Raw genomic sequence first — 26383 nt, forward strand, 5'->3', positions numbered from 1 at the left:
GTTTTGTAATATAAAAGCAGATAAGCCGTTTGCCACCCTCTTCCCTTACATTTCACTCAACAATTAGAAAGTCTAAGATCAGGGAATTTTTGTCAATAAGGTGATAATATTTGTAATTTGTCAGGTTTTTCTAGAGGAAAATACTCTTTGTCTGCTATAAAATGTTAGCATTTGTAGTTTAGTGGTTCGGGGAGAAGTCAAGGATGTCATGGGACAACATATAAAACCATGTGAATTCTGATGGCGTAAGCAGAAAATAGCAATTGCCACTGTAATTCAATATTTGTTTATTCCCTGGAAAATCCATAAGAGATAAAAGGTGGGGAAAGCCCTGTAGCATGGGCTGGTTACTAACAGCAGAGCTGTAGTGATGCTTCCTTACCCTTAAGAAACGGAATTCTTATTCTATTAGAGCACAATGTACTTAGTGTTGATGTTTCTCAATGCAATGTTAAATTAGTTTTAGTCCTTCTTGAGTCAGTTATTCTCCTGTACTAGAATGAAAACAATTATAACTATACTACATTCTTTACAGTGTGCTTAGCAGTAACCTACATTACCACTACATTAAGAAAAGAGTATGCATACAAGTACAAATTTAAGATTTTTCTTAATCCTTAAAAGCAAGAGTTTGGAAAATGCACATTTTTCTTTGCATTGCATCAATGTTATTTTAGTCACTGACTGCGAGTGTGCCGCTGGCTTCTGTCGGTGCTCGTCCACCAGTGGTAATTCCATTCATAAGCTCTTCTCTGGCTATATCTGCATCCACAGCTGCTCTGGCCTGCTGCACCACATCACTGTAGCACTCCTCTGCTGCAAGGGAATCAGTGTCACAGCAGTGTAGAAATAAACACTTCCATTTTTGTTTTGGTATCTGCTAGCTTGGAGGCATGACTTTTTGTAAGAACTGTACATAATATAATATAAACTAATTTAAAAGTGATTAGAAAGTAAAACAGTGAAACATGGCCTGCCTACAAAATGAAAGGCTGAATTCGCTTCTCTGGTCTTATTCCTGACCTCGTCCTCTTATAATGTCCTTATAGAGATCAATACACTATTACCTTGCATGCTATGCACTTAGTGTTTACTGCTCTCAGTTTGAATAACTGTCAAATTGTTCATTCTAGTGCAGAGAAAACAATTCCTTCAATTGGTATTACCTGACACCATAATTGCATTTTGGCAAACAGAAAAATATATACAATTAAGCAGTAAATCCTTCTGATTGTTTTGGCCAAAAGGACAAGAACAACAACAGATCCAACTTGTATACTGCATTGTAACTGCTTAACTTTTGTCAGTTTAAGGAAAGGATTAAGATACAATCAAATCTGTGATTATTGAGTGCATGGCTACACGTACACAGGTTTTGTGGTAAGTTCAGACTGATCCTTGGAAATACTCCCTCTCCAGTCAGAGTGATGTCCCGTGGTGGTAGAAAAGCCACCTGCAGCTGAAAGCGCTTCTCAAATACCTCAGGGATGCCCGGGAGGTAGAGCACACGCAGACATTGCTCAGCACCGGCATCAATGTAACCCTGACAAACAAAAACAAAAAAAAACGTTAGCTACCCACATGTACACACTTAATAAATGGCCCTATTATATCTGAAATAGCAACCACATGAGCTCACCACGGTGGGGATGACTATAGGCTGCCCAGGTCTGACTTCCTGCCCCTCATCATTTTGTGCATTGTCTTTTTGCTGCCTTGCAGCTGGATGCTGTTTAACCTCTTCCAGGTTCTCCCTCTGTCCACCTGCTTCATCATTAGCCTCATCTTCCTCCCTTCCAGGGTGTATGATGCTAAAATTGAAGCCAACCTTGCCAGTATTTCTTATGGTCAACTCCGCTTCCCCTACATGGTCAAAAAGCTGTAAGACAAATACAGAGCCTGAGGGGAGAGAGGCTACACTGTCCAATGCTGAATTGCAAGCTGTCAGTACTTTTAAATAGATGATGTTAACTCATTTGGTAATCAGAACCTTTAGGAAAACCTACTCCACCTAGTGTTTCAGGAGGAGTGGATGCCTTGAAAAGATAAAAAAAAAAAGGTTTCTTGAAATGCATGATCTTGCCACAAATTATCAAAAGAGATATGAGCCAAAAGGAACTGTCAGAAAAACTACAGAGAGGGAGAGAGAGAGAGAATAGTGCTGAACAAACAGGAAGGTCAGAGAACGGTTCTGCTGAATCGTTCATTTCAACTAAATCAGAAATCAATGCGTCCTTGTTTTGAATATCAATGATAAGTCGCCCAGATGCTTTGCATACTTAAGGAGGAAGTGGGAGTGCAAAAGACCAAACTGTGAAAAACAAAGCAGTGACATTCACAGTTAATGCCATCTCTCTCGCCAGTTATTTAGTGTGAAAAAGAAGGTAAAAAAATACTTGATCCCACTCTCCATGCCAGTTGTGTGTGTCCAATAACATTACATCTAGTAATAATGGGGATGGAGAAGTGTAAACTTTGATTATTAGTCAATAAATTAACAATAACAAAAGCAAACAACCAGGGAACAAACTATACAACACAGCAAACACATCATCGTCAACTATCACGAACAAATGTGTCACACTACCCTCAGGTCTATCAGTGTCATTCTGAAAATCCCAGAATGCATCTTTCCCCCAAGTTTTGCAAAAATCTAATTAGCTTTGTCTGAGATATTATGTGTCACACATGGGTGAGCAAATGGATGGCAAAGGCACAATAAGGACAAGAAAAGCAGGACAACAGAATCACAAGAAGGCAAATAACATACTTGCAGACCAAAGTCGACCTGGGTGGATTTCAGGCTGTAGTTGATTGCTGATGCTTCTCCTCTGAGTTTGACTTCATATGTAGGCCCATCCTCTACATGGCACTGAGCTACCCCCTCTCTGCTGATGTCTTCATGGCCGTAAAAAAAGAATGTGACTACCTGCTGGTCCTCTGGTTTCAGATGACCATACACGGGCAAGATATCGAACACCTACATAAAAAACATTATTATGTTATGTTTATTTGTTAAGTGCTTAGAACAATTTGGGCATTTTCGGACATGAGGGACATGAGTTCCTTAAAGCTCTAAATTTTTATTATTATTTTAAATAAATTGAATTGAATTGAACTCTAGTGTTTCAGAGTATTTCTCATTTAGATTCTGTGCTAGTGGTGTTTGTAGCATGAGATTCAAAATCGATTTGGCCTGCTCAAGCCAGTTCCTCCCTCACCCTGTTCCACTAAGATCCACCACACTCTGTCCAGCCCTTCAGGTATTAATCGTTAAGACATTACAAGGAATAAGAAGCAGCAAAACTTATTAGTCGAGTAGAAATAAATGACCTGATTGGTTAAAAGAGTGAGCCTTAAAAACCTTACATATATATATATAGTGTATATATATATATATATATATATATATATATATACAGTATAGTATATATTCTTTTTTTTTTACTAAACACAAGTATTTGGAAAAGGCTAATCAGTAGACTAAATAACTTTGTTTTTCTGGATTCTTGGTTTGGGCACTAATATTATGTTTTAATATAAACTAGAAGAAAGATGTATTTAATCTTTATTTAAATCCTTGCATGTGCACAGATGTCATCAAAGCAGAGAGAGAAATCTTCACAGCAAAATGTGCATTGTGCCTCCGCAGTAACAGCATTGCAGCACACAGACATGGCTTCACTTGTCCATTAGCTGCGGTGTCTCTTCAGCTCCTGAGAAGCTGGAAATGTTATAGAAACACTGACTTGTTAACATGTGATGTGAGTATCTGCATACCTCTCCCACACGTACAGGGCCAGGCCAGGTGCTGACATGAACTGAAACGTCAGATTGCGTACTCGTGGAAACGCTCCATTCTTCAGTGTCATTTTCTGGATTTTTTTGCTTCTCGTCTGCCTCTAGTGTCTCTGTCGCTCTATGATGGTGAAAGGATAATAAGTACATAAATAAATCCCTAATATTAAATATTTATTTGCCCCACAATGAAAGTGAACTTGTATAAATAGATTAAATTCAATTCTGTACACGGAACACAGGAAAATCATTAAAGAATCACTAAATGTTAGAAATATAAATTACACTAAAACTTCATGAAAAGCAACAAAACTATATGACCATAGGACCTATGTATCCACAGAAAATACAATCAAGAGTAAATTATATAACCATCTATTGCATATCTAATGTATCATTAACATATATTGTGATACTCAAGTGAAGAAGAAAATCTTTAGCACCCAAACCGTAAAGAACTCTGCCTCTCATTTTCTCTCTGTTCTACTCTCTCCTTCCCTTTGGGATCAGTCTGGGTGCATCCATCAAGTTAATTAAACAGTGTTCTATAATTAAGAGGAATTTTAATAGGCAAGAAGCAGGAAACAGGTCAGGATAGATTGCACTGAAGTGCTGAATAAACATGGAAGAAAATGAAAGAGATTTAGTGAGTGAAGCCATCCCAAAGCTGGAATGGACAAATTCTATAATAAACACTGGCTACGTTATTGCCATAGTCTGTATATGTATGTATATGTGTGTGTGCATACATGGAAGTCAGCATGCCAGCTTGGACACATATTTGTCAGAATGCCTGAGAGTGCTACAGGACTGGTATGTTGGGAAATGAGTACATAGTGCTGCCAGCAGGGGGCACTCTTGTCTGGTCAGTATAATGACTGTTGTCTTGAGGGACAAGCAGGACTGATGTTTGGCCTTGGAAAACACAAATTAGCAGATGCAGCAAGGTAAGATGTAAGACAGAACGAAGACTTAGATCAGTGTCTTTAAAAACAGAGTGAATTTTTGGTTGGTAAGAGTTTGTAGGAGCCTGTAAAAACCATTTGCTTCTGTGGAAAAAGGAAGCTTTTCTAAAATGTGGGTCCTCTAAGAAAGACTTTAAAACCCACTGGTGCAGACAAAGGAACAGATGGTGAGACAGCAGATGATGACTCTGCAAGAGCTCAGCTCAAAACATAAATAGCCTACTCTGACATTCTCATATCAGTGTCTCTCTCTTCCATCTACTCTGTCTGTCATGCACGCTGTGGGTGTGACTGTGTTTTCATATGTTCAGCCTCACTAAAAATCGACACATCAAAGAAACGACATCTCACTTGCAGCAGTCTGTCAGAAAAGAAGTACGTTATGGGAAGCAAGGAGTTTGATGTTGTAAAACATATTGGTACAGACACATGATGATGATGATTTTAGTCATATAACAATCGAATAACTAAAATGCACCAACAAAAGTAGCTCCAGATTGACCTGCAGCAAGATTAAAATGCTGCTTACATAAATATTATATTATACACAGTGACACATGCCACAATAATTTTATTTTCAATAATTAAAATCTTCAGTAACACATTTCTTGATGATGAATTTAGCTCATGAATAAACTTAGTCTAAAAGTCAGAGCAGCATTAACATTTACTTGGAGTCCAATATTCACACTCTTTTGTGTCTGCTTTGGTCTCTACCAATTCATCAGGGAAATATTTAGCCCTTTAGTACCTACATGCTCCACTATGTTCACCAGCTAGCTGTTACAGTTTTTCTCTATAGCTGAAACACTACACCCTATTGTCTGAACCAAATACTCAGTTGCCTGAGCACGCTCCACTGATTGAATCAATCACTCTTTTGGCAAAACCATAAGCACTTTTCACCTGTTTAGACACAACTTGCCAACACATTTTCATTGTGATGCACCTGTGCTGCATAATGGTGAGCACAGGTGACAAAAGTCAAACACAATTAAAGCACACGTGTCACCACCTGAACACAACAACTCAAAACTGATCACACTTGTGGCTAATGATGTGAGGGAACATATACAGTAAGCTAGTTCAGAGAGCACTGGTTTGTCAGACCTTACAATGAATAGAAATCTGAGAGGAAGAGTTCGTGTGAGAGGAGGTCGAGGTGGTCAAGGTGATCAGCAAAGACAAAGAACAGTAATATCTATCATCCCATCAATGTTGTTGTTTGGGACAATGTGAGTTTTCACAGAGCCCCCCAGGTTAGAGAGTGGTTCAATATGAACCAAGGTTTTATCAATCTTTGCCTTCCACCGTACTCCCCTTTCCTAAACCCCATTGAGGAATTCCTCTCCTCATGGCGGTGGAAGGTATATGAACGCCAACCTTACACCAGGAAGGTATATGAACGCCAACCAGATTTACCAGGGTAAATCTCCTGCAAGCCATGGAACTTGCCTGTGGTGACATAGGTGTGGAGGGATGCCAAGCCTCGATACGGCATACCAGGGGTTTCTTCCCCCGTTGCCTGGCCAGACAAAATGTGGCCTGTGATGTGGATGAAGTCCTGTGGCCTGACCCAGTACGGAGACATGATGCTGTGGCTGAGTAATGCACTTAGTTGTATATTTTTGTATTTTATTTTTACATAGGTTTATTGCATAAGATTTCTGTTTGTTTTTACAAGTGCTATGTGTAAATGCACAAGATTTCTTTAGTTTTGCAACATGCATTTAGCCTACAGTGAACAATAAACTTTTATTTCTCCAGCTTCATGTCCTGAGCATTGTGTTTTATATTTTTCTACATAGTGTTTAGTGACTGTTCAGTAATGTTTTTAATTTTGATTGACTCGGGGCACGATTTGACAACATAGTTCAGTTTTGAGAACAGATTGAACTGTTTTGAGGTGAAAGTTTGGTTTTGCAAGAAGAGTCTGAGGTTTTGTGAATGTAGCTTGAAACTTTGGTTTTGTGTTCACAGTTTAGAGAAAAGGAGAGCAGCTTTCAAGAAATGTGTCTTAGCAATCGAGAAAAACTGTCAATGCAAAAGTAGTGCATCAGACTCAAAACAAAAAAGTAATGCGTTCAAATCCAATCGGTTAAATTACTTGATTATAAATGAACCAAGATAGTAATCTGTGTACAACATGCTACAAGCCACCACCCCCTCTTTGGATTTTATGCACAGCAGTCACATCTCTTTTGATTTAGTGTTGCTTCTAACTGAATGCGGAACTGCATTCTGTTGGCGCTTGTCTGCAGTGCTGCCACTTTCCCCAAATTAATTTAATGTACCCGTTCAACATTAATTAACCCCCTGGGATCACAGCCATTTTTTCACTATTGCTGATGCCTCAAGTGTGTTGGTATGGAGGTATTTGTATAAATTCAGTATTCTAAGGTAGGAATAATTAATTATGTGCAAAATAATGTCCAACGTTTCACATTATTTATTTCTAAAGTTTGCATCTGTGTTCCTTTAGATTTCTAAAGAACTAAGCATATATCTTTCCAGTTGTGTTGGTGACTCTGAACAGCCCTGACCCTTGTGTTCACAGAACAATTAACCTTCCAGTATATAAGTCTGAATGTATGCCCATAACAGTTCCTCAAGATTTTAAATCCTCTGCTCATCATGGCATGAAAACAACATCCTCTGAAGCACCTTGTATTCTGAGTTATGAGTAGTTAGTCCATCACTCAGTTGTCCAGTGGCTACTGTACAGTGAAAATAAAAAAGGTGGTACGCATTACACATAAGTTATTGCTGATACACGGAGAGTATTTAAATGTATTGTACTGTCTCCATCTGTCAGTGGGATAGATTGAGTGAAAAGAGTTAGCTCCCTCTCCAAGGACTGCGGTGTAATTACTGATAGGGATGTAATTAGCTTAACATGGCTAGATAGTGCTGGTTTTGTGAGCAAGAAAGAGGGAGTGTGTGCGCACAGTGAGGTCTCAATTTAATTAGCAAGACGGCCTTTGAGACAGATTGTGAAGAGAGGTCATAATCTGAGAGGAAGAGAAGAGAAGAGAGAAGAGAAGAGAAGAGAAGAGAAGAGAAGAGAAGAGAAGAGAAGAGAAGAGAAGAGGAGAGGAGAGGAGAGGAGAGGAGAGGAGAGAGGAGAAGAGAAGAGAAGAGAAGAGAAGAGAAGAGAAGAGAAGAGAAGAGAAGAGAAGAGAAGAGAAGAGAAGAGAAGGTTGATAAGGATTAGGTAGAGAGCAGAAGTGCAGGCAGTAGTTAAGGAGAATGAGATAAAGGAGAAGCAAAAAAGATAAGAGAATGTAAAACCCTAACATGAAGACAAGGATGGGAGCAAAAAAGAAGAATGCTAATAAATGAAAGAGGGGGAAGGGAAAATACAGCAAAGGGTGATAAATCTTGTAGAGCTATAGCAGGTAGTTGGTTCAAGGCCATGGTCAAACAGACTACTATAGTATTCACAGTTCATTTCAAGGAAGGGGAGTTAAAGCAAAGGCTGGAGAGGGGTACGCTGTAACGTTTGTAAAGTACACAATCAGTAGATTTGTCTTCCCCAGAGAATTTATAATAGATATGGCTTTCAATTCAGAGTTAAGTGTGTAGCTACATAACTAATGGCTAAGAGCCATTCTGTTCTCTGAAACTTGTCTATTCAGGATCCTACTTTAAACCTTCTATTTATTTTAATTGATACCAAAAAAGCTGTGATCAGATCTCACAGAGTCTGGAACTTACAATAAAAAGGCTTCTTGTCCCATAGATGATGGGATGCTATCATTGGATATTATACTGTAAAACATCACCACCTTAGTTTGAGATCCAAAAATATAATCCACTTTGGGCCAAAGAAATATTTCGCAATGCAACACTACAAAGAATTTAGGTATTTCACCATCTACAGCACATAACATTGATTCAGGGTCTCCAGTAAAACAAATCTCATGTATAAAGGGGGAAAGCCACTGTTGAATGGGTGACCTTCAAGTCCTCAGGCAGCCCTGCATGAGAAACCATCATGCTACGCATGATGAATATAACTGAGGGGTGCCTTGGAAAACCATTACCATTTACTGTAAAACAATCCACTGCTGCAACCACAAATGCAACCTGAAACTTTACTACTAAAGTAGGAAGCAATACATCAATTCTGTGCAAAATATCCGCTTATAATAATGTTGTTTGAAAGAGTAGTACATTCACTTCTTTAGCCTCCCTACAGTCTGTCAGGTCAAACCAACTGCAAACTGGCTTTTAAGGTGAAAATCCATTGTAGGGTGCTACCCAGTCTCACGCCATAAACTCTATCTGGTGTGGGGTGTGCTATACAAAGAGTTAACTGAAATGTGTGGCAATTTAAAATTTACCTGATGGAAGAGTGTTTCTGGTCCTCCAGGAAAGTCCAGTGGTAGGACACAGGCAGCGGGGAGCAGTTGGTGATCGTGATTACTCTACGAGTCTCCGTGCAGTTGAGCACACAGTCAAAATCCACTTCAGTTGAGGAGAAGTGGAGGTTGGGGAAGTGGACTTCAGCGTGCAACTCCACCATGTCTTGCTGTGGATGTCCCTGATAGTGCACATCAAGAAACTGAAAAAAAAATCATCATTATACATTTAATTATTACTGTATTTACTCTACTTATACCAAAGAAAACATGCTTGCATGAATTACAGTGTATAAGGGTAGCACTGGTATTTTACATTGTAGCACTGTGGGAGAAATAGCAGTACAGTACTGTACATTATACAGGTTTACCTTTATATTACCCTGATCAAAATGGAATTCATTATACAGAATAAGAAATGTTTTAAACAATCCATCACTGTTACCTCGTTCACGACCCGTGACACCCGGTCCTGACAGTAAGCAGGGTTAAAGCATACCCACAACTCAGCCTGCTTTCCGTCATCCAAAATCATGGACTGGAAATAAGACATACAGTACTTACAAAATATAATATGCCAACAAAGCTAAAATAAATAAACTAAATATGAGAATGGTTCTGCACCTTGCATACAACAGCCCATTATAATCTGGAGTCACATAGAAGTAGTACATTACCTTAGTGGTGGCTGAGCTATGGGCTTTTGGGGCCTCACACAGAGAGAATGGCTCTACAAGAGAGAGCTCCATTGATAGAGACAGAGCTGACACATTCTTCAAGACCAGTTTCTCATAAAGGGGCTTTAGACTCTTTCCTGAGACCTTTAAGACATATGCAAGCAACAAGAATATTTCAGCACTATAACTTTAGTGTATAAAGATGGAGAAATATAATTTATGATCCTTTGACCAACTTTCTCTATGTAGAAGTTCAGGCGATTGGAGGAAATGCTAAGCACAGGAGCCACAAAACGACAGGTAACATCTGCAGACATGATGTGCTCGTAATAGCCCTGGTCACCCACAATGCCACGGCACACCAGACGCTCCTGTACAACCTGGAAGGACAAGAAGACTGGTGCTGTTCATGCACTGTGACATGCATAAAATAAACACATACATGCTGTGTCCATAAAATTCTCAAGAGCTTGAGTTTCACCTTGGGGGAGTCTGAAGTTCCCATGAGTACCATGTCAACGGAGTAGCCTGGAAAAAGCTCCACTCGAGTGGGGGTGAGGCTGAACACAGGCTTCTCTCTGCTGGAGGAGGGGAAAGATCCACGTCCTGGACTAACTTTTTTTCTGGGAGCAGAGATGGAGGGCAATAATGTTCCTCTAGACAAACTGTCACCCTTGCGGGATTTTGTGGAGGGCAAGAAGCCGTCAACCCCCCAGTACATCCGGTGCACACGTTGGCCGTGATTGGTGAGCTTGAAGTGATACTGGCATGATCCATGGCTTACAGGACACACAGAGGGCAGCACAGAGGTGAGTCAGTACTAGAGTTTCACTTCTAAACGTTATTAATGAGAATGTCTTTTATTCTACCTGAAGTGTGTTCCTAAGTCAAGGCTTGGAGCAAAAGGCCTGTCACTGACAATTGTGGTGCCAGTGCCTGTGGCAGACAGAGGGACAGTATATGTTTGACTGTCTAGGATGGACACTTCCAGCCTGTCTTGGAAGTGGAGCATGTCCTTCAGGTGTGCCACCACCTTCAGCTCTATTTGGCTCTCTGATGGCACTTCCCCCTCACTGGGCTCAACACGCCAAAATGACTTTCTATTGTTCTGAGGACACAAAAACAGAAAGTTTTTGCTAACAACAGGGACACAACAGCAGCTTCCATGGCTGAAATGCAATCTATAAAAATATGTGCGGGTACTTTCCTCTGACCGTACTCTATAAGCCATTTAGTCATTTTCTATGGATGCACCTTGAAAGCTAAATACATGTAAAAAATAGCTGCTTAATCACATCAACATTATTGTGTGACATGAGATACTAGAAGTATAAGTAGAGTAGTGGATCACTGCCTGACATAATTAAGATAAAAGACAATCATTAACATGATTAGGATAATGGGTAGATTATAGTCCAACACAAGTTGAGATGAGTATGTTGTAATATGTTTAAAAACACAAAAGCCATACAAAAGCACCCCTTTTAATGTAAGCATTAAAGAGTGATGGAGGACAAACCCATCATCCATTCCATATCCCAGCTCTGTAGATTGTTCGATTGCTTTTATTTGAATAAAGTCCACTGTAATAAAAAAAACAGGTGTAAATCTTATGTCCGTCTCCAGTCTTTCATCAAAACAGATAGCCCTTCACCGCGCTCACTGTACTGTATAGAGCAGTGGTCAGGACCACAATCAATGTTCTATACAGCTTCTCTGTTGATCAATGGTTGGGACATAAACTTTTAATTGGGATTTTGAGAATAAGCGTCTTACAGATGCAATGAAGCCTGAGCACTTTCACTGCCTATAGGACAACATAGTAGATTGTTGATCATTGGGTAAATGACTCACTCAATACTGCAATCGGTATTTGTGACCCTTACTGAAGTTTGGACTGTGCTAAAAGTCATACTGGACAAATAAAATCTGAAGATTTAGTTTGATGTCTCTGTTCAAAGCCACTTGCTTACAGAAAACCCTGTGGGAAACAAGAGTTTGAAGAAGAATTCCTCACATAAGCAGGCAACACTTGACCAGTGGGTGACTTTGGGGGGCATAGATCACCTTCTCAGCGTTTGTGTGATCAGGTAAAGGAGCTGTTGAAAGCGAACTTGGAGCTGGTCGATATTTGCGTGATCACGATAAAGGGGTGGGTAGATTTAGAAGAGAAGAAAGAGTAGGAGGGGGAGGCTGTGTCCCTGGAGAGAGGAGCAAGACGACTGGAATCTCAATAATCACATCAAACCTGCTGCATCCCACAGCTTGATTAGCATTGATTGCTTTTGAATGCAGTACAAGTCAGAGATGTTCTGGATCCAAATCCGAGCTGTAAGCTGCACAGCTATTAACAGTACATCAAACTGCATAAATCTGCATTGGTGCTGCAGTGACCACTGCAGACAGTTGTCCCGTCAAATATTAAACAGCACAATAACATGTGTCTGCATGCCAACCAAAAAGACAAAAAAGTATAAAATCCATAAAAAATGCAGAAAGTGGTGAGCAAGGTGTGTTTTGTCCATACCATTTAGAGCATTTAAGTACCGTTTATTTGTTTCTATTTCTCACTCTGTACCTCTGATATAGTCCAACAACTGTTTTCTCTATGCAAACATATTGTAAATATGTTAATAAGTCTAGTGTTTTAGACACCATTCTTCACATTGCACACTCCATCTAGATAATTTTCATACTGTATACAATTTATGAAAGTCTTGTTTGGGTTAAGGATGAATAGTTATTGTTGTAGTTAATTTCTCAGAAACAGTCACAAGGAAGTGTGGAAACCTTTCACGATATCTCCACAATCTCTGTCATCAGGTCCATTTGCGCCTCTCTCTGCCAGGCTATTGAGTGAAATGTAATGTAATTCCAGGAGAATCTGCATCGATTGATGCCTGAGAGTTCAGGGGAGAAACTCTTTCCCTCAACAGTGGAATAGGGTCACACAACTGCAGTTACATTGGGGTTGCCTGTGTGTTTGAATTTGTGTGCATGCACAGTCATGTCTGTTGCTGCATTGGAAGCGATGAGCGATGGTCCTGGTCACAAGTTTGTTCACAGAAGATATCAGGCAATGCTGATAAGGCAATGCACAGGGAGAAGGGGCTTGGAGGAGGCAGGTGAAACACTGAATATGATGAATTGTTGATCTTTGGCTGGGTCAGAGTTTAATTTACACTGAGCAAGCTTGATAAATAAAAAAGGTAGAACACAACTATTCAATGTAGTCTTTATAAAAGAATAAAAAAGCATGGTCTCTCATGCTGAAAATCAGAGGTGTAAGCATAAAGTGTAAGAGAAGAAAACAGCTAAACTCTGAACATTGTATTGTGGACATTAAAACGCTTTGTGCATAAAATGTTGCAAAAAGCAGAAACAGGAGGATGATCTGGATTTAACACAGCCCCCGGCCCATGCTCACCTGCATCATTCTGAATTGACAAAGTGTCAACATCTGACTGCTTTATAATCAGAGTGGAAAGAGAACCACTCACAGGGAAATCGCTTATTTGGCAGTAGTAGGGGGGAAACTGAACCGGCAACTAATTATTTCAAAAGCTAACAAGGTACTGAACCTATTGTGACATATCCAATTAGACTCAAAATGAATTAGTCACAGGAGCACAGGAATACAGACAGAACATTTCTAATCTAGCTGGTGCATGGGTAGATAGCTGCACACGTATTAGTTACAGAACTAAAATTAGATTGCATTGCTATTAGTTACATTACCATATGATCTGAAACACTGGTAACATTCTGTTACTAGATCTGATGATATAGTAAAGTTACTTTGTTCATGATAATTGTATTCTCATTACAAAGTGCAATCTATATGTAGTATGTGCATCTTTAATAAAGTATGCATGTTCAGGGGCGAGTGTGTGTTAGCGTGTATTTGTACCATGCAAGCAGTAAAGTGGGCTGGAATAGGTGACTGATTTAACAGGTGCAGGGTTCTGGTAATATCCGTCAGAACGGGGACTTTGCCAAAGTCCAGCTGTGGGCTCTGAATATGCACTACTGGACCCTGTCCAATACAAGACAAGATCACTTCCTAGAACAGAACAAGTGAGAGGGAGTAAAGAAAAATTTAGACAGAAAGCATTGTGTTAGGGTTACAACATGCACATCGGAGTCAACTTGCAAGAGCACAGATATTCAGACTCAAAAGCATGGACACAATAACTGACCAGCGGTGGCTGTACGCTGCCAAACACAGCAATGCGTAGATTGTGATGCAGCTTTCCAACAGCCTTAGCAAGCACGAAGACAGGAACCTCCTCTGAACTGTGAGGAAGAATCACACCTCTGGGTGTGGAGCTTCCAAAAAACAGTGACGGACTTTCCTCAATTTCCTGAAAGGTTTGACACATAGAAATGATGCTTTTAATTCAGATGTACATTAACCTATTTGTGGTTGTAGCACTTAGCTGTGTTACTGTACGTGTAAGGTAAATGTATTGGCAGAGCACGTTGCATTACAAAAAAAACTCATTGTGATGGTTAATTTGTACTTTGCTTGTAGCTACAGTATTTAGACCTGATTGATTGGTCTCAGATGGTAATAATATTCAGTGATAAATGCTACAGCAGGTGCATTAAATAATACATTAAAAATGTATTTAATTAAAAAGTCAGTTTCATGTCTGCTTCAAGCCACTGACCCCAAAAAAGACATAGTTCTGCCCATTATCCTTGTAAAACTGTGATGTGTAATGTTTAAACTAGTTTTTTTAGATGCTGCAGTGATGTACTTTACTTGGTCAAGCACGCCATAGCAGGCAGGCAGAGTGCTGGGGTTGGTCAGTCGCACTTGCTGATGATATGGGTAATTGAGGAAACACCTTTTAAAGTCCAATACTGGCATCTCCACCACAATCTCAGGAACAACACACCTGTCAACAGAGAGACAAATGGCAGTGCCTGATAGAGATGGTGAATCTGAGGTCTGAGGCTTATTTATGAACCCAAAACAGTAATTGCATAGCATAATGCCAAAAGTGCAATCTGTTCATTAGAACAGATTCATACATTTACAATGACGGTGACTGCCGTGAGGAAGTCAGATTATTATTGCCCTATTCTGAGTTATGGTGCAGATGACATTCAAATGTATTGTTATGCAAATTAGATTGTGAATATTTAACACAATCTCCACTTATTTGGCGACACCTGTATGGAAGTTCAATGGACCATATTCACAGCTTGTCAAGGCATCAGAGACAGCAAGAAGCACAGCAGAGGTTACTGCCATAAAAACCCTCTAAAAGAAAGTATAAGGTTAGGTGCATAGACTGCTGCTGTGTGAAGACATCCTGTGACATAGCTGTGTTACATCTGTGTCCTTTATCATTGCAGAAGAGAATATATGCGATTATACCAGGACAGGGGAATGGTGATTCGTTTTTATTTATTCATTTTTTATGAAGCATCTTTTCAAAATTGAAAAGATCAAACAGTTTTATGGCCCAAGAGAAAAACTACAGAGAAACTGACCCAATTATCTCTGTCTGTGGCCTTAATGTGCAATGGCAAACTTAATTAAATTATTTTGCTGCAAGACACCACAAAACTTCAACTGATGTTTGACTATGTTTGCAGAGTGTGTGAGTTTGTGTGGGTGTTCACGTGTGTACTTGTGGTTGACCTGGCATTGATAGGCAAAGTCATGATCTCCTTTCCGACACCCTCAACATCCACCACCAGAGCCAGTCTGTATCGCTTGACTGTGTTGGAGCACAGGGTCACCTGCATTTAAAATACTTTGGTTAGGTATTTTAAGATGGTTTCTACATGTGTAGTAGAACGAGCTTTGGAAGAACACAATTATTGCTTTGAAAACAGCAATAATCATAATAATTAATGGTGAATGGTAATTAATAAAAACTGCTACTGACACTGCTATCACAGCGTTGCTGCATTTGTTTGTTTCTTTGTTTTTTACCTTAATGGTGATATCTGACATGGCACGCACAAGACCTGCAGCAGGATTGACAGTGAACTCCACTGGCCGAGTGTGAACATCTCTGGCCACACTGCCTTGCCAGTTGTTCCTGGACATATCAGACACCTGTTTGGCACTGGTAATGCTGGGAGACCCCAACCCATCTCCCAGAACACGCAGGGAAAATGTCATAGGCACAAATGAAGTGTTAAAGAGGGTACAAATTAATGTTAGTGGAAAACCTGCAGAGAGAGATCGAGACAAAAAGAATGGAAACAAAAATCAAATAATGGTGGAACATAGTACTGAAGTGTTGAACGTGATGCTCTGGAGTATAACATATTTTAAGCAGCAACTTAAAAATAAAGAGGCCTAGGAAAATATTTGAACCCACCAAAGGCTACATCTCCAAAATTGAGCTCTGAGACGTTGAAATGAAACGTGGGACCAATGACACAACCCCTAAAACACAAGAATAAAACATGAGCCATGAGAAACATTATTTAACCGCAAGCTAACCGATTCTTAAATAACTCCTGGGAAAGAAAGCAGATAGGGACTTCTTATATTAGTGACACCGGGACCACTTTTAAGTCTAGACGATTCTACAGTATTTGATAGGATACATTTCAATGTTCAATGTGATTTAACCCTACCTGAAGGTCAAGGTAAGTGGTTGAGGCTGTCCTGTGACAGTTAGTAACAAGTCCTCAGAAAAAGTTCCCAAGATGTCACTGTGAAAGGTGACTTCCACAATCTGGCAGGCCCCTGAGGGAACAACACCTTCATCAGGACTGAAGGAGAAACAGCGGCCAAAAGACGTGTCAGGGCTTGACAGCCTGAAAGGGGCATCAATCAACCCTCTGTTTGACACCTGCACCTGGACAACAAAACATGGTTCCACTCATTAAACACTCACAAGACGTGTTGTTTTCTTTTATGTGTCCGATCATCATCATAATCATCATTATTATAAAAATATAACAATGCAAACAGCATTCTAGGGCCATATTTTAATTTTGAAAACAGCTAACGAATTTATTACATTACTAAAAAGATGAGGGGTTGGTATCTCAGTCTGTGGGTCTGACACTTCTAGACAGTATTATCTAAAAACAATTATTATGGCAAGAAGAAGAATGTGAACCTTTTGGAATTTGGTGGTGTCTGCAATAATTCATCATAAAACGTGATCTGATCTTTATCTAAGTGAGTATTCGCAAATATGGTGTGCCTGAAATGATAATGCCAAAAAAAAAAAAAGATCTTTCATGTCTATATCAATAAAAACCATAAAAACCTCATAGTACTAGTGGAAAAACTATATGAACCCTTGGAATTAATAACTGGATGGTGTTAAAACAATTTATTTTTTGTGTTATTACTTTTGGCACATTATAGTCTTGACTTAGATGAAGATCAGACCACTTCTTTTGACAAATTGCAGAAAACCATGAAATTCCAAAAGGTTCACACACTTTTTCCTGCCACTGTATACCATTGGGTGTAGCCTACATGTCTGCCTATATGTAGCTGTACAGACATCCATGGTACCCAGAGGATAATCCTTACAGACTTTGGTCATCTTCTGACTACTAGTGCCAACTTCAAGGTTAAAACTCAAACTGAGTACAGCCTCACAGATCTACTTAGTCTTGTTGGAACAGGTAATAGTTACAAGACATATATTCAGTCAAAAAACAAAGATACAGTGCACAGTGTATCGCTGTAAAATTACTGGCAAAAACAAACAAAATGCAAAATACATTTTTTTCTTGCTATGTTTCAGCCCACCAGACAGGGCACAGAATATTAATATACAATTTTGTTGAATAGTCCATTAGCAAAACAGCATGAACACAATGGCACCACAAGCTTCACAGAGAGAAATTATTGTACAGCTATATTAGAATATACACACATTACATCACATTGAAGTTCACATCCACCCACTGTGTCGTTGACCTCTCAGCAAATTAATGAATGAAAATGAATAATACCTATAATATTTATAAGGTTTTTACCTTACATGTAATAGCCTAGTTGGAATACTAGACTAGTGCTACCCATATTACTGTTATGTCTAGCTGATACTTTTCTGAAGGGACGCTGTTCTGAACCGTGCAGTTTGCCTTAACTTTTCTTACCTCATAACAGTTTTTATCACCAATGAACACATTCTTCATATCCATCAGGCTATAGTTGAGCTGGAGCTTAGGTCCCATGCCCTCACCCTTGATTGTGAGAGGTAGTCGAGATTCACGGCCTACATGCAGACACAGTCATACATAGACGAAGATTTATAACAGTTAAATAGGGGGAAACAAACAGACATGGTGGGTCTAAGCAAAGGAAACAAGGAGATATGAAGTGCAATAACACAAATACATACAAATGAGAAAAGCTGCCTGTCAGTACTGAGCATATGTGAACATATCAACCCTGCTTTTACACAGGAGAATTAGAATTTGTAATCTAAATACTTGTCAAACACATTCTAGGCCACAGTCTTGTTCTACTTTTCTCTCTGAACTTATTAAAGGGCATTGGAGGTCTTTCCTTGAGTTTTGCTTAGTAAGCTTTTGCAAAGTGAGGAATCAGGATACAGTAGTCCCCAGTTCGGCTGTCATTGACCTGTGGTGGTCAGGTCATCACCTGCCTCAGAAAACATGGAAATTAATGTAAATCTGGTCTCCGGCTCAGAAGACACACATAAAAGCCACATGCAAATTTGCCAACAGCCTTTTACTGCCACTGGGATGAGGTGATTATATTGGCTCCTCATGACTGAATTAAAATGTCTAATGTGGAAACAAGATAAAGTAGCAATGAGTCCTCCAGTGGTTAAAGCATTTAGGTAGATTTTGGGGTTCGTTTGTGGCCTTTCAACCTAGTTTGATTGTGGAGACCATACACTACATGAGAAGAGAGCATAAAAGAGACACAGCAGAGAAGAGCAATTGTCCACTCACAATAAGCAAACAGACCGACATAGTTTGCTACCCAGACTTGTCTTTCTAACCTTTGTCTGCACTGAGGCACATCCCACTGAGGGAAGGAGGATCTTTTATGAAAAAGCCAAAGCTATTGATTTAAAGCAGGGGTGTGCAGTCTGCTTGAGGTTGTTATAAAAATCAATGCTGAGGTGTTGAAGAACAAACAAGTTATTCTCTGTTACTAAGGGTTTGGTTTAACAAACAAAAATGCCTTAATACACACTCGTAACTTGTCAATATTTGATCTCAAATGTCACCCACACACAAACCCAAGTCTACATTTAAAGATAGCTTTAGTAATACTCTGTATTGTAAAAATACATGAACTACTGTGGTGTGGTGTGTGTGAAACCCTAAATGAGTATATTATATAGCTAGACACTGACCTGTGACATCGCAATATATGGTTTGCTGGTAAAGCTTGGCCTCCTCTGGCTTAAAAACAATCTTGAAGTGTGCTGTGGTGCTGGGCCATATTTCACCCTCCTAAGTCATAAAACAAGGAATAAATTATACTGAAAGCAGATATGCACACACTGTAAATGCAAATTTACAACAAAAGAGGGTATTAAGAGTTTATGTCTCTGGCAGCTTGATAGGGTGCCTAGACCAGATGGGAAAGTCTTTGGATGAAACCTAGAAAAATATACAGCAGGTAACAAAAACTAGTAGTAAGCTCTAGAATAATTTCATAATTTTCTAATTCAGTTCATATTTTTTAGATTTTTTATCATAAAAATGCATTAACTTAAGAGTAGATACTACAAACTACAGATCCAAACTAAGTGGAAGTCATGCTTAACTCTACATACAATAATATTAACAACACTCTCAAAGTTTTTGTTGTGACTGGCTAACAGACTGTTTACTCTCTCTCCCTCTACTTTTTCTTTTCCCTGCCCTCTCTGTCTCTTGTCTGTCTCCTCTCCCCCTCTGTCCAGGGAGCCTGGCTGAGTTGAGCAGAGGAGACACTGGCAGAAAAGGGCCTTTGTGGTGTCAGAACAGGTCATGCTACCTAAAGGTCCCTAGCCAGAATGTCCCAGCCTGCGACCCTGCTGTCACTGAGGAGTCAGACTGGATGTGCAAGCAAACAGCAGAGTTGAATCTTAACTCTCTGTGATACACCAAACCCCAGATCTGATCAGTTTTTCTGAACTAATTTTTGTTCTGACAGCCACCACACTGCAAGAAGTAAAGACTATTAAAACACACCACTGGTTCCACTGCTATGCAGCTATGTAAAAAGGCCAGCAGGTGGTCCTTTGTAGGCTGGCCTGTGTGTTCCTGGATGGCTCTGGACAACAGTGGGTGGCGATGGATAGTTGTGGGGTCAGAGTCACACTTCTCCTCCTTCTGCTGAAGCCCAGAGCTTTCCCTAGAGAGAAGGAGGGAGGTTTGGTGGGAGGCAGGCAATGAGAAATGAAGGGGTCGGTATGAAAAAGAGAAATGGAGAGATGAACAAAGACATGTTGACAGAAACAAAGGACACCTGGGCTATTTCTGGCTACACATGCTTTAGTAAAAAAAAGAAACACATCAGGTAACTCTACTTACTACAAGAAGGAAAGATGGGGAGCACCTACATACGACAAAATGTCTTTATTCATAGACACATTACTGTAACTGTGTTGTGTGCATGTACCTTAATATACCCTGGTCCTCGTCTTCCTGGCTCGACCAGGTTGACCATCGGTACTGAAGTGGGATATCACTCGTGTTGGTGAGGGAGACTGTGTGAACACTGGCCAGAGAGATGTAAGTGTTCTTCAGCACCACAGATTCAGGATCAAGATGGACATTCAGTTCCTCACAAGCCCCATACAAGCTGATGTACACATCTTCACCTGAGCAGAGGACATGCAAAAACAGTATGTACAAGCACAGACAGCAGACAACTGCTGTAACACGACGAAGCAATTTCCCTTTGGTATCAACAGACCCCTTAGAATCTTGAAATGAATCTTCGCTGAAGGAGGATGTGTGTCAAAATAGTGAACCGTATTCTTGACTTGTTAACTGACCTGTTATTAATATATGAGCACATGTACTATGTCTTTATGTCCAAACAGGAACAGATTTTAAGACAATCCATGTATGTCCCTTCTGCATTTTGAAAGTGCATTATATTTATTGCAGTTTCATACAATATCTATTATAGCACACAACCAAATTAAACTAATTAGGTGATACTGAAAAGGCCCAAAACTGTATCCCACCAATCAGATTAAACTGCCATGTGATCTTCAACTGCATTTATTTTTACTTGTATTTATAAAACTGAATAGGTAAAAATGCTTGAGATGAGGATTGCACTGCAGATCCTTGTAAAAACAGGGTCTCTGAAAGTGCCCAATTTTTGCAGTTCTAAAGAATATGACTTTTTGCATGTGTGTGAGTGTTTTTTTTTACTGATTTGACAGACTGAATGATCTGCAACCTCACAAGAAAAGACAACCATGGCTATCTACTGCAGTTAACCAGTAAGGTATAATTTAACCATAAACAAAAAAAGTTCTGTTTTCTCACCATTTCCCAAACCAGTTCACTGGTCCTAATTGAAAAAGAAAAAATCCCTGCATGGGGGAAAAATAGTTACACACTGGTCTATTATACATATAGCACTCAACTGGAGCTGCCCAGCACCACAGCATCCTATCCACTCATTGCTGCTCTCCAGGGAGTCCTACGCCTAATGTGACAGGGAATAGAGGAGAAAACCACAGTAGAGTCAAGGACACACTGCAGAGTCTAGCTTTAAAAGACTGGATCTGGATCAAAAGGAGCATCGTAGAGAGATTAAAATGGGTCTCAAAATATCCTGGAAAACTGGCATCCAAAACAACTTACTTTATTATGCTGCCAAAGCCTTTTTTCAGTTGCAGCAATGTGAAATACATCAGGCTGAAATAAATATGAAAGCTTTAAATTATGACATATGATTTCCCAGCAAAAGACAAAACAAAAGTGTGGTTCTCTGGGGTAAACGTTGAAAACCATAAGCCTCAAGAGACAAAGTCCTTAATGGTTAATACAGTAAGATTTCTAATGAGTCTCTGTGGTAGAAAAAAAGGCCATCATCACAGCATGCACACTTCCAACAGTGAGGGGAGAGCAACAATAACAAGCAACAGAAATAAGATGCAAAACTGAGTTTTGTATAAAGCCACCAAGAACAAGGTCTTATGGAAATGTAGTCAATGTTTGTTTACATTCAAATCAGAAGGACTGAAGCTTTCGAGCTGTAGAAAAACATTGCTTATTCTGCGATTATTTCTAATAGTATTCCCGCAGAGGCTACATTTACAAACAAGTACAAATATCCAGCACAAGTCCAACCCAGCAGACACGCACATACACACACTTGGATACAGTACGAGGAAAAGTCTTAATTCTAAATTGAATTGATGAATTTGGGCTCTGTACTCTACAGGGTTCTTCTCTGTGTTTTCTGCAGTTAGTCAAAACATATCCCTGGAGACAGTGTGAACAGGTGCCTTGGTCAAAAAAATATTACAAATTAAAACTGAGATCAAAGAGATGTGGAGCATTTTCTCATCTGCAAACAGTCCAATGGAGTTTTCCATTTTACTGTGACTGTTGTGCTTTTCAAAGCTTGTGTTTAGCCATCATGAGCACTTGCAATGTATTACTTCTTACTTGTAAATTTATTTTCCCATGTCATCATTTGGTACAAGCACACTGGGACAATTGCTCTGATATGCAGATTTGTTCAATGAAAGGCCCATTTGTTGAAAGATTGATAGTTGCTCTGCATGATGAGGAATTAAATCCTGCTCTTGACTCATAGATTTGACTGTAAACAACTTCCACTGATTATTAGTTACTATTAATGTTGATTACTGCTACCGGCATTAATTAAACAATATCAATCGTGCCAATTCACTTGTCATACTCAGAATCATGTAACAATTAGGTATAGCCAAAACCTTTTTTTATTAGGTTTTTCTTTTGTTTTTTACAAATGTATTCATGTTTTGGGGGAGGGGGGGGTACCATTCCCAAAGACTTAGATAGGTTGGACAACCTGCTTTATCACCTGATCCACCCCAAAAAGATGCTTGCCCATTGTGACAAAGAAAAACCATCTGTATTTTAACCTGAAATATCTCATATTGCAAGAGATTCTTGAGCCAAATACCAGAGCTGAAAAATAAAAGTTCATTTGTTGAATTGAGTGGATCTTTCCTAATCAGAGGAATTGTAGAGCTTGGATATGAAGGTGAGTGGTGCTGCAACATGAGCAGGCTGAGACATAACATAAGCGGCATAAGTTAGGAAATGTAGAATTAGTGAAATTGAACAACAGCCCCAAGCCAACACTGTTGACTGATGACATACATGCTCCTAACCAGCACCTGGTCCCCATGAGGAAGGTGATTTCTGTCCTCACAATAGAAGTAGTACACACAAACACATACTCAGCCCAGGAGTTCCCTCCTTACTGATTGGCTGCCATGGAGCCAAATGACTTAGTGTGTCTTACTCAACACACAGCAAAGATGATGACAGAAACAATACACAAACTAGTTCACTCGTCACCTTTGGTGTGTGTCTTGCTCCACATAAGAGACTTCACGTGTACAAATACAAATATGCAGATACTGTAGAACTCCAAACAGACAGGTAACAATGTTAACATAACAACAGGACTCCACTCATGAAATAATAAGATATGAAATAAAGGGTTCATACTGAGCAGTACACTAAAAGTTAAGTAGAACTGCTTTAACAGTTACCCAGTAAAAAGTCATATCTCACATCACAACCTGTTTAATTTGCATAGACAGAGAGTGTAATCCTAATACTTCTTATTGCATCTACTGTAGGAAAAGTTAAATGAATAACATTAAGAGAAAAATGCCATAATGAAAAATGTGATGGAGTCCATGAAGTAATAAAACTGAAAATGTCTGAAGACCCCAAGTTAGAAGGAGGATTCAGAAATCACTCTTTGCTTGTACTGGCTATCAGTGCAAAGACGTCAGGACAGGTGCTGTAAGAGTAAACTTGTTAAGGACCATTTTGAATGGACATTAGCCATAAAGAGCATAACAATAACATAATCACAAAGGCTTCTGAAAGCATCTTTGACTGAACCATTTACAGTCTGCTCAACTGTGCTGGCACTGATTACACAATAAAAAGGCAGTTGTACAAATTAAATGAATACAGCTGAAAACATTCAAGACATGTTTCCCCTAAGTTACAGAAAATACTGGGTTTAGGATGAGACTGACACTCATGGAACTGATTTACTGATTTATTTATTCTTATTTAATTTAATATGATAATAAGTGTATCAGGGCAGGGCTGAGAGAAGTGGCTTGATTTCAAGTCTTATGGTAGCTTGATTAAAAGTTGCATATTGTAAGAAAAGGCCTTACCATATACTTACATTTAGTTAAAAAGGTAAATAGGGATCAACAACTATTCTCAAATTCTTGACAATATGGCTCACTGAAAAGTCTGGCTGGACTAACAACCAACATGTCGGTATTCTAGGTATTCAAATGTAAGAAATTGTTACACATCTAGTAACGACATCTGACAAGCTCTTCTCTAGCCTTAAGAGCTGGAGGAGGTCATTAGTGGGAATTCAGACAAAAATAGCTCTGCGTTAAAAGGGCCAGAGGCAGACCAGTGAGAATGAAACATGATTCAGGAAAACCATTTGGAGTATGAGATTAAAGAAAGGCTTATTAAACACAAAAACACTGATACTTACAAATAGCTATATACAACTCTAGCAAGTTATCACAGATGCAACGTTTTTATCAGTCAGTTAGGTCAGGTAGAGTTAGAGAGGTATAGAGAATACAGTAAATTAACAATTCGCATTACAAAATATACTACACAGAATTTGAGCTAGCATAGCCAACATGGTGCTTTGCTGTGTCACAGACAGCACATTGTGCTGCAGCAAGTTAAGTCTGGTTCAACATTTCTCCAGAACGACCCTGTATATATAACCCTAACCCCTAACAATAACCCTAACCCTAAAACTAAATGTGTCTTAATGTGGAGAGGTGCTGTCAAAGGCTTTTGTAACCCAGAACGCCAATGAACAACCTGGCAGCAGAGTAGAGATATTCACTTCTTAAGGATTTTAACCAGTCATAGAAGGCTAATAATGTCAGAATGTGGCGTAAGGGACCAGACTGGACTGATTCCCAATGGCGGTTTTAAATTACATTTAACTAAACCGGTTATCATTTTTAAATCACTCAAACCAAAATCATTTTCAAAATAACTTGAGCAACACTATACAATATTTAACAGTTTTCTTAGTTCCGGTAATGAGGACAGTCTAACTGAAGCTTTCACAAGAGACAAGGCAACAGAGTAATCAATATCCACACTACACTTCATAAGAAATGACACACCTTCAAACAAAAAGCACAAGAAAGGGGATCAGACAAACTGTTTCAGGGAATGAAAATAGGAAGACTCTTTGATAAATCATCCAAATCCAAAACATTTATCTTCCACAATGATAAGCAAATGTGTTGAATTTTCATAAGACAAGCTTTCCCATTAGGCTTCAAGTGCTGCTCAGTGCAGACTGGATAGAAGAGCTTTTAATCCATCTCTGCTTAGGTTTTAACACGAGTGAGCAGAAGTGATTAATTGAGACCAGAGATACCTCATTTCTGAGTAACAGGAAAGCCTCAATAGCAGCAAAACTCTCCAAATCTGAGTTTATTTAGCTATAAGATGCTATGACAACAAACTGACTTCTGTTGGAAAAAAAACTAATACAATGTATGTGGAATGGGTAGAATCTATACAATGACTATGCATCCATACAAAAATAACACTGATTAGAATCAAAGGACTGTTTGGTTTCTGCTTCCAGCAGAACAACAATCACCAATATTTCCATCATGAACCTATAGGCAGAAAGAGAGGATACAGAGGATACAGGCAGAGGTCCTCAGCAAGGCCAGTTGTGCTAAAAAGAAAGGCTACGAAGCGGTGAGATATTGTCAGATGAAGAAGAAGAAAGAAAAGAGAACAGGCGACATGAGTGATAGAAGGAAATGAGGGAGAGAGAAAGAAGAATCAGGGAATGCAGAGAGAAAAGCAATTATCTCCCAGCATCCGGATGCTATGACAGCAGCTGACAGGCAGGGAGAGCTGCAGCTTATTGCTAAGCTTTCATCATCGCTGTCCACCAACCCGTCTTCCCAACGCTTGCTTTCTCTTCCCATAATTTCTTTATGTGCACAGCGAGAGAACTCCTCGACCCCCTCAGCTATCTTTGATTACAGCACAAACAGCTCTGCAGAGTGTGTGTATAAGGGTGTGTGCATGCACATGTTTGTGCTTACATTTCAACTGTGTGTTTGTTTATGTGCAGCAGCTTGCTGAGTGTGTGTGTGTGTGTGTGTGTGTTTCTTTTCTAAAAGGCTGCTGTGCTGAAGTCTCCTCAGAGCTATAGCTCTGTCAAAGCAGATGCCTCAATGCTGTCCATCTTTTCATTTAAATCAGCAGCAGGGACTGGAGGGTGGGAGGGGGATCTGCTCACTTTTAAGTCTGTCACACCATGATGGAAAACAAGTGAGCAGCACAAACTAAAACAAGTGAGAGGCACAAACCGTTATTTTTC

The 26383-nt window shown here is 39.5% G+C and overlaps 1 protein-coding gene across 1 annotated transcript in view; it reads right to left on the bottom strand.

Annotated features, from left to right (window-relative positions):
* Nucleotides 1–26383, bottom strand: part of hydin (HYDIN axonemal central pair apparatus protein) — a 62296-nt gene that overhangs the window by 26537 nt on the left and 9376 nt on the right. The window contains exons 8-29 of the mRNA XM_026366147.1: nt 20396–20597; nt 19966–20128; nt 19140–19239; nt 17905–18023; nt 16414–16637; nt 16152–16219; nt 15758–15999; nt 15461–15561; nt 14573–14708; nt 14004–14168; nt 13715–13867; nt 10674–10912; nt 10286–10583; nt 10041–10184; nt 9805–9948; nt 9573–9665; nt 9110–9330; nt 3781–3919; nt 2771–2980; nt 1640–1879; nt 1369–1543; nt 686–816 (exon numbers count right to left, since the gene is read on the bottom strand). Coding sequence (XP_026221932.1) covers nt 686–816; nt 1369–1543; nt 1640–1879; nt 2771–2980; nt 3781–3919; nt 9110–9330; nt 9573–9665; nt 9805–9948; nt 10041–10184; nt 10286–10583; nt 10674–10912; nt 13715–13867; nt 14004–14168; nt 14573–14708; nt 15461–15561; nt 15758–15999; nt 16152–16219; nt 16414–16637; nt 17905–18023; nt 19140–19239; nt 19966–20128; nt 20396–20597 — 3707 coding nt within the window. The remainder of the gene's footprint in view (nt 1–685; nt 817–1368; nt 1544–1639; nt 1880–2770; nt 2981–3780; nt 3920–9109; nt 9331–9572; nt 9666–9804; nt 9949–10040; nt 10185–10285; nt 10584–10673; nt 10913–13714; nt 13868–14003; nt 14169–14572; nt 14709–15460; nt 15562–15757; nt 16000–16151; nt 16220–16413; nt 16638–17904; nt 18024–19139; nt 19240–19965; nt 20129–20395; nt 20598–26383) is intronic.

The sequence above is a fragment of the Anabas testudineus genome, chromosome 6 (assembly GCF_900324465.2).
Source record: "Anabas testudineus chromosome 6, fAnaTes1.2, whole genome shotgun sequence".
Classification (NCBI taxonomy): Eukaryota; Metazoa; Chordata; class Actinopteri; order Anabantiformes; family Anabantidae; genus Anabas; species Anabas testudineus.